At 39.8% G+C, this 14189-nt stretch overlaps 1 protein-coding gene across 5 annotated transcripts in view; it reads right to left on the reverse strand.

Moving 5' to 3' along the window:
- The window catches only part of LOC137098539 (laminin subunit alpha-3-like), a 49788-nt gene that overhangs the window by 31824 nt on the left and 3775 nt on the right, over nucleotides 1-14189 (reverse strand). For all 5 annotated transcript variants that reach the window (XM_067474858.1, XM_067474857.1, XM_067474856.1 and 2 more), the window contains exons 3-11: nucleotides 8300-8417; nucleotides 7398-7516; nucleotides 7136-7306; nucleotides 6341-6441; nucleotides 5301-5416; nucleotides 4467-4585; nucleotides 3919-4009; nucleotides 2586-2717; nucleotides 197-247 (exon numbers count right to left, since the gene is read on the reverse strand). In XM_067474858.1, coding sequence (XP_067330959.1) covers nucleotides 197-247; nucleotides 2586-2717; nucleotides 3919-4009; nucleotides 4467-4585; nucleotides 5301-5416; nucleotides 6341-6441; nucleotides 7136-7306; nucleotides 7398-7516; nucleotides 8300-8417 — 1018 coding nt within the window. The remainder of the gene's footprint in view (nucleotides 1-196; nucleotides 248-2585; nucleotides 2718-3918; nucleotides 4010-4466; nucleotides 4586-5300; nucleotides 5417-6340; nucleotides 6442-7135; nucleotides 7307-7397; nucleotides 7517-8299; nucleotides 8418-14189) is intronic.

Consider the following 14189-nt stretch of genomic DNA (forward strand, 5'->3'; position numbering starts at 1 on the left):
TAATCACAGGTGTGCTGAAAGCTGTGTGTGCCAAAATAACCCGAAGGGCATTGGGTGGGCCCTTGATAGAGAGAAGGAAAAAGAATAGGAAAAATAAAAGGTTCAGCAGACACAGCATTGTAAACGATTGCTTATAAATGTCCTTCAAGCTAAACCGTGGTATGAGACACTGTAAAATGTTGTTTACTGAACTTACCCACAATGGGACCTGCAGGAGATTTGGTTGTGGCCGGGTATATGGGATATCCTGATTGCAAAGGAAAAGCACAAAAAACACATCCAGTGATGGGAAACTGATGAATTAAAATTTCAAGTGTCAAATTTATTTATCTCACTGTTTACTAAATTCCTTTTACTACAATGTTTTATTGAATTAAAGGAAACACATATAAAAGACCCCAGTAAATTTAAAGGCAAAAGATATTAAAGAAAATTTGGGAATTTAACCTGATGCCAACCTAAATTGCTGACAACCCACTGGAAGTATAGGAGAAACTACCTGGCTCTGCTCTGTCCATAAGAAACAGAAGTCAGTCAAAGATTAACATATTGTATCTTGTTTGTTTAATCCATACAAATAATATAGTAAGTGTTAATGTTTAAACAAAAGCTTCCAAAACACAATGTTGCCCTTTTGTCTAAGGAGAATGTTGAATGCTGGGAACAATATTGAGTTCCAATAATGGCAATGCTGGTTTTCTGGCAACCTCTTCCAGCCAAGATATAATCTAGCACATAACCCCAGTAAAACCACAACTTTCCCGCAGCTACATTTTTGTCATAACATTACAGACACCAGAGTCTCATCAATCTTCTTACCTAAAAGCGTTATTTTCCAACATGTCAAACTATTCTTTAAACTTTTTTGCCTAGAGCCACACTGAGGTCTGAAAAAGAATTTAGCTGCTGACCTCACCTGGTTTGGTCTGCTCAGTAACTTTTTCATTTTTCGCAATTTATATATAGTTAGATATTGTTTTTAAACAGACATTTGTGATTCAGCATGGCAACTATAATTCTTCTCTATCGGCCACTGTTGTAGGGATTTGATAGAGCGTATGAACATGTCTTGCAACCCAGAGAGCCTCACAATGAATGCGTCTGCATGATTAGACTAGTTTGTCAGTGCTAAGTAACTGAAGAAACAAGAGATCAAGTTTTAAGACCAAGTTTTAAAAAATATCTTTGCGTAATAAATCTAATGTTTATAAAATGCCACGTCTTGATTTATCAGTGCACAATTAATTTCAAGTTTATATGACATAAGAAATATTAGGCCTTTGGCAGGCTACAGATTAGTTGATTTGTATAAGGATATGTCAGAACTAACCATTACAATATGAAAGTTTTAGATTAAGTGTTTTTAAATCATCATTAAATAAAAAATAAAAAATTTTTGTCCTTTCGGCTTCTCCTGTGAGTTCAGGGCTCATTGTCACCATGTTGATTTGGCACATGCCGGATACCCTTCCTGACGCAACCCTCCCCAATTTCTACCGGTCTTGGACTGAATGGGCTGTTGGGGGGTTCAGTGTCTTGCCCAGAGACACTTTGACATATAGCCAGGACTGGGAATCAAACCACTGACCTTGTAGTTCATGGAAAACTGTCTTACCATAAATCATCAGGGAAAAAGAACATTGAATTCTCAAATAAGATGGGAGGCATCTTATGATCTCTTAGAGTGAGTGGCCTCAGAACAAAGCAAAGTAAAGAACTCAAACTGTGTTGTTGACTTTATTGTGTTGGACAAAACTTCTAGTTTGTCCCAGTGAAAACATGTTTTAAGAATTAATGCATTTAAAAGTTCTCTTTGCAGCAATTACACTTCTGCAAAGGTAGACACCTACAATACAAGGGAGTGCATTTCTAAACTATGTCCAGTCAATGCAATGTGCCAAATCAGACACTAGAAAAGTAATGTGATGATCATGCAGATAACATGATGTATGATCACAAACTAAAGTGCAACAGCACGAAACAACTAATGTCAGTTTTTGTTTTTTAAAACATTGCAGGCAAAAACAGAATTTTTATTTTTAGTTAAACTAAGATCCATGTGAAAGGGCCTGAACTTTTTCTGAGGCCACTTTAATATAAGTGCCCCCTTTGAGAAAACAAGTCATTTTAGTTCAATCTTCATCTAAATATCGAGCACACAGACGTTGAATTCTGTAACAAGTTCACACACAGAACTTTTCAGTCAAAAATGGACAAACTCTCTGTGTTTCTATCCCGTATCTGTTTTTAGATAGATGTATGACATGTGAATGTGCAATGATGGTTACAACTTTAAAATAAGCTTTGTCTAAAAACCTCAAGTGGGAAACAGATTTATAAAAGGCTGAACATGAAACTGATTCCAGCCATCAAAGAGTGAGTCAAGTTTTACAAACTGACTTTTATTACAAGCTATTATCTATATATTTTTGAAGCTGTTACAGGCTTAACTCTTGCCATACACACAAATGATGTACTCTGCTCAACTAAATGACTCCTTGGTCCACAAAACAACCCAGACATTCACTTATCCATCTCCACAATAGGTAGAATCCAACCTTTGATTTCATCAAAATAAAACTTACGAATGCACTGAGGGTAGTAATAGTATCCTTCAGCACAGCGATCACAGTTTTCTCCAGCAAATTGTGGCTTGCAGATACATCTTCCAGAACCCATTTCACAGCCAGATGTAGTCCATTTATCACACCTGCAGGCTGGGGGGGATCACATTTTATTAAAATATGAATACAAATAAACAGATATGTACACATATTGACTAACATCTAAAGATGTATTGCATTTACTATAACAAAAAAGTTGCAGCCATACATCATCTGCCAGAATGAACACCTTCCACTGCTAAGCCTTGCGAATCCTAAGGTGTACTTTTTAAAGTGCTCAGGGCAAGCAGTTTAATTTCACTACTTTCTAATGTCCAAACACCACTGGCAGCTATTTATACAGCAAGGAACAGTCATGGGCCATTTGAAGTAATGTAAACACAAGGAGACCACAGTTTAGCAATAATACAAGCAGTGGTGCCAGTGGTGATTATGCAATGGGGCCATTTGTGTCTGTCTGAAACAAGAGACCGATGCTGTCTTTGAATCTTTGTTTTGTTTTTGTTTTGTGTATAAGTGATACACACTCTAAATCAAATACCTACATGTTGAGACATTACTTACTTCCCAAACTATCCTGGAAATTTGACAGAGGGCAAAGTTCAACCCAACACAAGCAAACATTTCCATAATGTCATTTCTTTTATTTCTTTATTCATTCATTCATATTATCTGAACCATTATTTATTCAGTGTAGCTTCACTTTTTCAGAAGACCCTGATCAGTTACACAACTAATAGCTGACCAGTATAACCACCGTCTGACATGCTGACCACTGAGCGGCTCCACTGGGGCAGTTGGTATTAAACCCTTGCTCAAGGGTTCGTGTTGGTGTTGATAAGGGCTCGCTTCTCTATTTATTAGACCACCACTACATTTGATAAAGATGCAGAAAAAAATGGAGAAACTAAGCATGTTATCCCAATACACAATTTGGTTGAGCCTTTCATTGACATCTATCTATTTAATATCAAACACATCCCTAGTCTCTCTGGACATTTTCATAACTGTTGAGGTCCTTTTTCATAAGCAAGAAAAACAGCAGACACAAATCAGACCTATTTAAAGCCATATCTATTGCCACATTCATCCAAATATAAAAATAACAGTCCAATAGATTCATAGCTCTCTAGTTTTAAAATTAATATATCTACGCACATCTACAACATTTCCATGGTGTTTCTGAATAGCCCAAAAACGCTCAGATCCTTTAACAAAAAAGACAAAAAATAAGCCAGCATCAAAACAATCAACCAAAGTAAAAAACAGGACAAACACAGAGAAAGTGACTCACATATACATCCAGTGGGAGACTCTGGGGGTTCTCCATAAGGTCTGTAGTAGCCTTCAATGCACCTTTCACAGTTTACTCCAGCAGTGTTGTGCTAAGAAGAACACAAAAGTATGAGCCATCATTCATGCAAAACTGAAAATTGGTGCCAGACAGAAAACACAGGTGAAGATCAATAAAGTCCTCTTTACTCTGTATATCAGAATCTCTCTCTCTCTGTCCTATTCATGTATTTGTGCTTTACTTTACTGTTTTAGCCTAACTATGTAAGCTGTGTTTGAAAGGAAACAGCTTTTTCTGCATCATACTCCAGAATACACTTAACTTTATTCTGACAACAGAAAAAAAGCCAGAAAAAGGTGGTCTTGCCCCCATCAACCCATTTGCACATGCTGCAGAGTAAATGATGCAGTATGCAATGTTCCCCAGAGGACTACATAAATATATAGACAGGCAACATGGAATTTTTCTTCATTTTACACCCTCCACCCCTACAACCACACACATGCACATACACGGGAATCAGTTTAGACTTGATATAAACTTCATACCTGGCAGTCGATGCACACTCCTCCTCCATCATACCTGCCGAAGGTGTCTAAACTTGCTCTCCTTCTTTCCACCTCTGGGTCGTAATAACAGTCAAAGGCATGAGTGAAACACTGGCAGGCTGAGGAGGAAACCCCCGAGACAGACACACAAACACACAGAATTAGTCTATATGCCTCTGCAAATTATCTCTGACTCCCCCATCTGTATTTAAGCACTTTAAGCTACTCATTCTTCAAAAAAGATATCTAAGTATAGTTGTTAAGCATTAAAAGAAACTATAAAACCCAAAGTAAACAAGGCAGCACATGTTCTTCCTGTATACCACCCTTGTGTCTCATTAATGTTTATGAATGGTTAGGGTGCATTTCCACTGCTTGAGTGCACTGATTGGATTACAAGTCTTTCTGCTTTTGTGTCTGCTATAAGGTCATATTTCAGAAAGGCAGAATTTGTCAACAGTCCAAAGCAATTAGATTCCAGCTGCTACAGCTGGATGGCTCACCAATAAGCTTGCATCTGGGACTATCTAGACTGGCTCGGGCCTGGCTAGCAAGCTGACTATTTGGCTAAGACAAAAAGCAACTATCTTGAGCGAGTTGTGCACTGTGCTGTTCATCACACATACCATATGAGGAATGTCTTCTCATCTCTTTACTGAGGCTCTCTACAATACCATATCAGGGCATCGACAACAAGGCTTAAATATTAGAGGACACTTCAGTCAATCCTACGGAGGTTAGAATTCAAGGAGCCAGCAACAAAGAGAAGTAACAAAGTGTGATTTTTTTTTTTTTTTTAACTCATCAAATGAACAATTATACATATAAACTTACGCTGACAGTCATTCGGGCTGTCGACAGTTGCAGCGCGCCACGGCTTCTGGTTAAAACCTGGGCAGCAGCGGTCACATGACTCACCACAGGTGTTATGCTGGCACTCGCACTGAAGTCTAATGTCAGGAGATGAGACTGAATTTAGGAACACCAATACTTATATCATACTCAGAGCTCACAAAACAAAAACTTACAAGAACAGAAATAATTGTTGTTTTTCACCCAAACGGGATGTAGCAGACAAGCTGTAAACACAAAAGTATATCACCTAGAATCACCTGATAATGTTATGTATTTGCAAACATGTTTTTTCTCTCATCCAGTTAAGACAAAGCAGCACTACAATTATTTTGATTCATGTTTGAGACAACGTCAGAAATCCTAACATTTATGCTCTTTTTAGTTCTGTTTCCACCTCAATGAAATGTCTGGCATTTGGTGATGGCTAAGTAGAAGATCAGAACTTTTCTTTTTACTGAAAACAGCTCCGTGGAACATCAGGAAACAGCATGGATGAGAACAATGAGACAGAATCAAAACAGTACAGCTAAATGCTTTACACCCACACAATTAGCTGAGATGTGTTATTCTATTTAAGTGCTGAAAATACAAAGGAGCACCCACAGTCACATCTTCTCCTTTTACCAGGAATGCATGATGTCACACCCAGTCCTCAGAGTAACAAAAATAATGTGCTGTTTCTTTTTTAAATGCTGATGTCATTGCACAAACACATGAGGCAACTGTACTAGTTTAGAAACAATTCACTATCACTCAAATCACTACTTGGCAATATCTCTGCGGTCTTTGCCTCATCATAGCATATTGTCATACACAATGGATACCATTGTACAGAAAGAACTCAGCTCTGTTATGAATAAACAAATGAAATGTATTTCATCCCAACTTCAAAGTCGGGAAAATTAATGAGTGAATAAAACCCGTTCCCCCAGAACTTACCACATATATTATGTCTTGTATCATATTTAGATAGGGGTCTAACAACAACATAGCTGCTAATGATGAATAGCATTTCTTACCTATTTGGGTGGTCTTGGTTATGCACCCCTCCACACAACTGTGCATGTCCGTGACAAACGCAGCGTCCACCGATGCTGATGTCTTTGATACTATAAAAGTACTGTCAACAAGTAACAAAAATGTCATCATCAAGGTATCAGCTGTGTTATCAGCTACTCAGGCATGTCACCTGCACCAGAACATCTGGCTTTCCATGGCAGCAGAAGTGAGTCACACACGGCGACAAGAACAAACTTAAACCGTGACCCATGATCCAGGGCTAGTTTTATGGGGTGAATCAGTGCACCATAAAAATGAGATAAGATATGAATCAGATATGAAAAAGCTAAAATCAGTGATTCATTGTCATTATGTCAAATAGCTGGTTTTATCATGAATTCACAGGACACATTTCTGGAATTATAACATGGTTTTACAGTTTACTACAAGTATAGCAGAGGAGGCACAGGCTTCAACCTCAACGCTCTGACACAACAGGTTTTTATTAACATACAGCATACAGTATTCCCCTGTTTTAAAGAGAGGTGCAATATTCTGCACCTGCAGTCTATGGGAGCTGTCCAAACCAACCTTGGCAATCTCTGCCAAAGGAATTACCGTGATGACTGGACAGACAGATCTGGCGTTGGGCCTCGGTGAGAATGAATGTGTATACACGAGCGAGCAGGTCAGTGTATTAGTGTCAGCAAAAAGGAAGATAGACGGCAGGCGGCGAAGAGCTGTAAATTCAGTTTGCCCAAGTGGGAAACATGAAAGCGCCAACATTGTGTAGGATTGTACAGTATGTGTCTCACCCTGCGTGTGACAGTGGGGTCTCTCTGTGTCTTGGAGATAAGGTGGCCCAGCAGGGTGTTGGTGCGGAGAAAGTGTAGGCGGATGTTGGTGGCCTTTGTGAAATCTCGCAGAACCGGTGAGTAGGTGAAGTTTCTGGAGCCTGGCCGACCATTGATGAGAGACACCACAATCTGGACAACAAAAATAATTTTCACAGGTCGTTTCTGATACCACATAAAATGGTTGGTTTGGTTTATTAACTACTTCATGTGATATTATTACCTCTCCGTTTTCCAAAGGTATAATACGGGAGTAATCTGTGGTGCAGATCTGGTCATCATCGTGTAATATACGAGCATTGGGGTGCATTCCAAACCTTTCAATGCATTCTCGCTTTGAATCTGTTCAAAATAAATAAATAAATAGATAAAATAGGTGTCAAACTATTTTCTATTGCCAATGAATATGAAACAGTCACACATTTTAAGCTCTGACATCCTACAGTATGTGTAAGAGGCAGCTGCAAAAACACAGCACCTTGTCCTAAATTATGCTGCACAAGAAATCCAGGAGGCAAAGAGCAAATAAATATAGCATTAAACAGATTCACATGGATTGTAAAATATGAAAATGTATTTGTGGGAGGTGAAATGTCTTTAATTACCGGGTATGATTCTGTGCTATTGTTATTTTAACGAGGGAAAAAAAATATAAGTAGAGTAATAGTGAACTGAGTATTGAAATAAGGAAACAAAGCCTTAGCACCTAAGGAAATGAATCATGAGAGCTGTTGAAGAAGTGGAGTCTGCGCTGAACTCAAGAAAGATCCTAAATAAACATTAACTTGGTAAAATGAAAGCAATATCTTAGGGAAAACAAATCTAATGAGTCACAGCAGTCTCTCCTAGGAATCTCTGTGGAGAAGTGCCTCCCAGATATGAGACATTATAACTCAGATATGACAACACAGCAAAGTGTGTTTTCAAGTATGTAGTTCAGGTAATTTGTAATAGAATGAAACTACAAGGATTTACTGCATGTAAGCACTCGCCACTTTGTGCACAAGGTCTATCCTTGGACTTATTTCAAAATTAGATTGTTCAGCTGTCAGTTTCAATGTTCCCTTGGATTGTTTCGCACAAACCCATACAAACACTAAAATAAAAGAAAGAGTCGGAACATACGTGCAAAATACTGCCAGGGGGTGAAGGTCCTCCCGTTGTCCACCGAGCGCTCCAACACCCACAGGTCAGGCCGAGGTGAATTAGCAAACTTGATGAGCACATACGCGACATGGAAGAGCTAAAAAGCAGAACACAAAGAGCAGGCTAAACAAAAGGCAGTCACTGCAGTGAATGGATTTTGGCAAAATGTTTTGTTCGGGCAAGTAAGGCCAAATCTCGGCCGGAAATGCTGACAATACTCTTGTTTCCTTTCTTGTGAAAGCCTGGGAACAACTTCAGCTTGATAATACAGCATCACTGCGAATGATCACTGCAGAACTAATTACTTTAGCCATTGCACTGAAACAAGGCCGACACTTCCTGTTTTGAGTTTGGTTTAGCCTTGCATGACTTCAGTAGTGTCGGTGTGGCCGCACAACAAAGTACAAACATTTCACCAACATTTGCAATAAAAATGGTGCAGGTGCAGCCTAGTTAATGAAAAGGCATTAGTTAATGCCACATGATCTACGTCTCTTCTCTGAACGTTCTATCTACACCTTTCATCAGACTATTCAGGTCAAACAAGGGAAAATTATGCTAAACATTGTTTCCTGTCAAGCTCATAATGCTCAGAGCAATATATTTGCTTTGCATTTTATCAACGAGCCATCGATTCAATCCATCCCGATTGAACATTGTACAATGAAAATGTAATTTGTGATAGTCAACGCTCGCTTTGTTATGTTCTGCCATGGACTTGGCACTGCTTGAAATATACACTCTGTGACACCAATCTGCACATGACACCTGCAGTGTCAACAAAAGGCCTCGCCCACACCTGACCAGCTCACCCCTGTCTTGTTTTTCTTATGGATGATATACTTTTTTTCCCCATGCAATTTCAGTGCCCTGTGCACACGACTGTAGTGTGGAATGGAAAGCGTATGCAATTTAAGTGAAAGAAATGTCCATGGTCTTGTCTTTGAAAAGGATGAGGGCAGGCCTGCACTCGCCTGGCATCCCTCAGCACCATGATTAAAACCCTAACAGGCATTTGAAACATTCAGGTTTCTGTTAGCTATGTTAATATTTCAAAGCAAAAGTAACCCCCCGTAAAAAATCGACTGTAAAATTTGGTGTCAAGAAGGAGCCACAATTATCGAGGCTTTTTCTCACACAACCCTGAAAAATAAAGGCCTCGAGTACGAGTAGCAGAGTTTGACGGATTGTGAGAGAGTTCAGAGGTCAGCTGGAATCAAATGGCCTTATTCTCTAATGTTTGTCAACAATGCCTAACTATGTTTGTCAACAATTAGGCTGCAAATCAGGAGCAGTCATTGAAGAGTCATTAACTGGCTTTTGATCACCACTGGCATGAGTCGTCCTTCTGACTGCAACTTTAAATGTGGTCTGTTTTGAAATTAATTAGAAAAACAATTCCCACCCACATGCAACAGGATGGGCAGGATTTGGGCTGTTAAATGGCTAAAATAAGAAGCAAGGTTTTTTTCCATAGAGCTGCTTACTATTAGGATGTTGGGTCTCATGTGCACCAGGAGGGAGTTTGGTTCACATGGACTGGGACGTTAAGGGATGGAGGAAAGAGGGTGAGATGGGAGGGGTGGGGGTTAAAAGGGTATGGGTGGCTAGAGACATGCTGGCTGGCATGTGGACCCATCTCAGATTCCAAACATAGCGCCACATTCCCCTTCCCTCCTAATGCACCCAAAGCAGGGCATGTCACTGCTTACAGGAACTTGTCACTGACACAAAGCACAGCAGTGCAAATCTTATCCACCACTTGTCAGGGATTCCGAAAAATGGCAACTAAAAGAGATCCCCCCCTTTAACAAAGAACAACATTACTACATTAGTTTACCTTTTTTTTATTACATGTAAAACGTAAACCCACTATATTAGCTGAGGAGGCAGGAAACGTTTAATGTGTCCAGAGGTATTTTTTACAGAATGGATAAAGATGCATAAGTTGCAATTTGGAGACTACTGAACTGCTGTACAGCGATGGGTATCATTAAATAATACAGTTAACCAACAATTTGACTAAAGCATCTGATGATGATGATGATGATGATGAACTACAACAGACCGATGTCCAGTGCAGGTCTACTGATAAGTAACTATATTGTCCAGTGTTTTATCTACTGTACTCTGGAAGGATTGTTCTGATGTTAAAGACATGAAAACTCTTAATTATAGATAAAAAATATCACAAAAGAATAATATAACTTTTTCTTACTCTGATAGGAAAGTGTACATTTGGTGAGCCAGGGAGTAGCACAAAGCTCATGCATCCAACTTTTATTCGAAATTTCCTACATCATGCCATTCATTGTGGTATCTAATACTGACTTGTTGCCAGTAGCAGAGTGAAACCTCCAACAAACACAGCCAGAAACAGACAGCACAGTCTTGGCCCATGATGGAGCCTCTCCTTGCTTGCCTACCTCTCCAAATGTGTCGTGCCAGTCTAAACACACACTCTTGAAATATGTCCAGCACCTACGTATTGTTTAGAGGGAGCATGAACTATCTCGATGGCATGCTAAGCACATCGGCAGAAGATTCCAGTGGCGTAAGACACGAAACAGATTGACGAGCTTGTGGCAAAGACACTTGGAATAGCACTTGGGCAGAGCCATCTTCTGCCCCTCCCTGCACCAACAGCCTCAGGCTTTAGACAAGCATGTTATGCCAAGAGGTTTAGTGTAGGTGGCTGTAAATGGCTATCAAAAAGGTCAAGGGTTGAGTTACAACATGTCCACACTGTTTGACATCTACCCACTTTGGCCCATTCTCAAATTCCTAATCTTGACCCCTTATAATAGTGTCACATATACAAGGTGTAAAGTATCCAGATTTCTTCTAGCCTTCTAATTAACACAACAGGACAACAGGGCCGAACACGTCCCTCATGACCAAGCACCATTTCGACAACAGCATATTAACATTTTTTTCTTTCTCATTGCACCTGCAGCAACATTTGCACAAACCCACATCATTCGTAAATCTGTTGAACTCTAACATTTAATGCTTAAAGGGTGTTTGTATGTACTATTAAGTCAAGACGCTTGACAGTTATTTCATACTTTGTGTGTGTGACAGCTCAAGGATGATAAATATGCACCCTTGAGTGTGAAATGTGGTTCTGCACTCATTTCACACATGCCTGCACTTCATGTAATAGAGCCATGGAGCACTATTAAACACGTACCCAAAAAAAAAGGCCAGCTTGCGTGACACACTGCCAGTTACACAGTTACACTCATTGTCGTGCCTGCCACACGGATCTCTTCCATTATAATCTCTTTGTGTTGATCTAATAAAGTGGACTGTAAGTGGACTGGTTAGGAATTTCTCACACTCTTCTAAATCATACATTTTAGTGTCTGAAACAATTACCGTTCCTTTTTGGAATAATCCTTGAATTTAAAATTATAATAAATTCCCTAATATTGGGCACAGTGTGCTATCATGTGAAGAACAAATGTGTAGACAAAGGACATAACTGGCAATCTAATATCAATAACAACAATTTCAGCACATGATGTCAAGACACAGGTACTGACCATCCTAATCCTAAATTTCAAACAAAGGTCACAGCAGAGCCAAAAGGAGAAAATCTATAGGGGAGACCACAGTCCTGACAGATTGAAGGCATCTGACTGTCTGATGTGAGAATAGAAGAATGCATTTCAAAGGAGCAGAGGCATCACCTTCTGTTGGGATGAATCAGCTCTGCTAGACAGAGCACGCTGCAGCTCAGTGGGGTGGAACAGTTGCCCTCCAGTTTGAAACAATGCAGTGTACAACTGTTTGTCTGTTTGCAACAGGTGGGCGGTGGAAGGGGAGAGGGGCAGTCTGGTGTGCTCCTCTCTGTCTCCATGACAGAATTAGTAATATGGGAACAATGAACCACTGAATCACAAAAGAATTGTAGCTGCAGAAAACATGATGTTTTCCTTAAGTTTTTGTCCCAATGTAAAAGCCTAATGAAGGAAGAATAGTCTGTTTTAAAACAAAAAAATTAAAATTCCGTTCAAACAAGGCAATAGAATGCATAATTTCTTAAATTAGTACACTAATATTACCTACAAAGTGTAATGAAATTAGAAATATTTCACAGTTATTTTTTTTATGGTCAGTGAAACACTTAAACATAATGCAAGATAAAGAAATGCCTGTAAAAAAAACAATACTACTGAACTGAATACTCTAACACAGTATTATTGTAATGCTTTAATATTAAACTGATGCCTTTCAGTCACAGGTAGGCTGATGGATCTTCTGCTATTCATGAAACAACCCTTTCTTCCTCTTTAACACAACCCACTGCATCAATGCCTGTGTCAGTAAACCTGTGATTAGCGACGGCATTTCCATGTAAGATTAGCATTTCCATGTAAGAATTGATGACAAAGGCATTGAAAAGATAACAAGATCCCATGTTAACCCCTACAAGCTCTTCCACATCTGCGCTCCCGAATTAGAAGGAACTACAGTCCAATAGTCACCTGTGATGTACGCACCAAGCCAGAGCGGTGCTGCTAACTAGCACGAGGTGGCTGCTAGTGGAGTAGTAAATATCCGCTGGGCTGGTTGGCGCCTCAGGCAGCATGGCTAAAGTCAGACACTTACATCACCTCTATGGTCAGCATAGCCTGCCTAACTGTCAGCCTTGTCTTTAGGGGCCGATTGTGCCAGTTGTACTGTATATCAGAGTATATGTACATTTGTACCGGTACAGGGTGGATTTTTAACAGCAATCAACTACATTATATAGAAGGACGCAGTTAAGCCATGCGCACTGAATTTGTACCCACAAAATCATCCGTGCATGCACGCAAGCATCATGCTTGGCTGTATCTGAATGTCTATTCAGTAAGAGGGCTGATGTCAGGGGAGTGTGGAATTCCATGTGTGTTTGTGTGTGCGTTTTCGGTGTAAGTACTTTCTCACCACCAAATTACACTACTTCTCCATTTATCAAATGAATAGCGAAAGCCAGGTCACTTTCAGCAACGTTGAAAAAGAGCCAAACCTTTGTGAGAGTCTGAGAGGGCAGAATAGATGTCACACAATATTGTCTAGAAGAACTCTTAACACAAAAGGGGGCGACGGCTGCAAATAAGACATTCAAACCAACTTCACTGGGAGGTGGACCCCTGAGAGACGGGGGATTAGGTTCCAGGGGAATGTCTCTAAAATTGAGTTCGTGGAAGCTTTGTCTCTTGACGATTGCAAAACTGCAAGCGGAGCCAAAGCCACTGCTTTAACCTGAACCAGATCATTACTCTCTTCCAACTTCAGCATTTAACGTCTGAAATATTGCACATACTGACATTCCCTAAAAAGTGGAAATCATTTACCACCAACTCAACTCAACTTGTATGTCAGCCTGCTGGGCAACTAACCCTATAAATCACAGATAAACAGCAAGATGTTCCACAATGAAAGTTAAAGCCACAAAACCACTGCACAAAGCTCCATCATCAACATAGTAAACACCTGTCATCTACAGAAATAATCCATAGCTTAAACCTTCACATAAAAATGCCACTTAGGTCCTTCGAATCTACATCCATCCACCAATGAGAAGTTCATTTAAACTACTAATGTCTGATTTTCTTTCACTGCCTGATATCCGCCGATCAGAAGCAACTCAGTCTCATCAGATGGGAGACAGACAGCAGTAAGCCCTGGTATGTTAGCCTCACATGGTGTACTCTGGGCTCACTCAGGCAGATAAGCACATGTGCTCAGGGCTCCTAAAATACATTCCCCAGAAAAAAGGAGTGACTGGCAGTCTTGATACATGGTGTAAATGTTTATCAGAACAATGGCCAGCCCACTGTGCACTGCAAATAGTTTAACGAGGGCAAAAGCTCCT

The sequence above is a fragment of the Channa argus genome, chromosome 14 (assembly GCF_033026475.1).
Source record: "Channa argus isolate prfri chromosome 14, Channa argus male v1.0, whole genome shotgun sequence".
NCBI classification, from domain to species: Eukaryota; Metazoa; Chordata; class Actinopteri; order Anabantiformes; family Channidae; genus Channa; species Channa argus.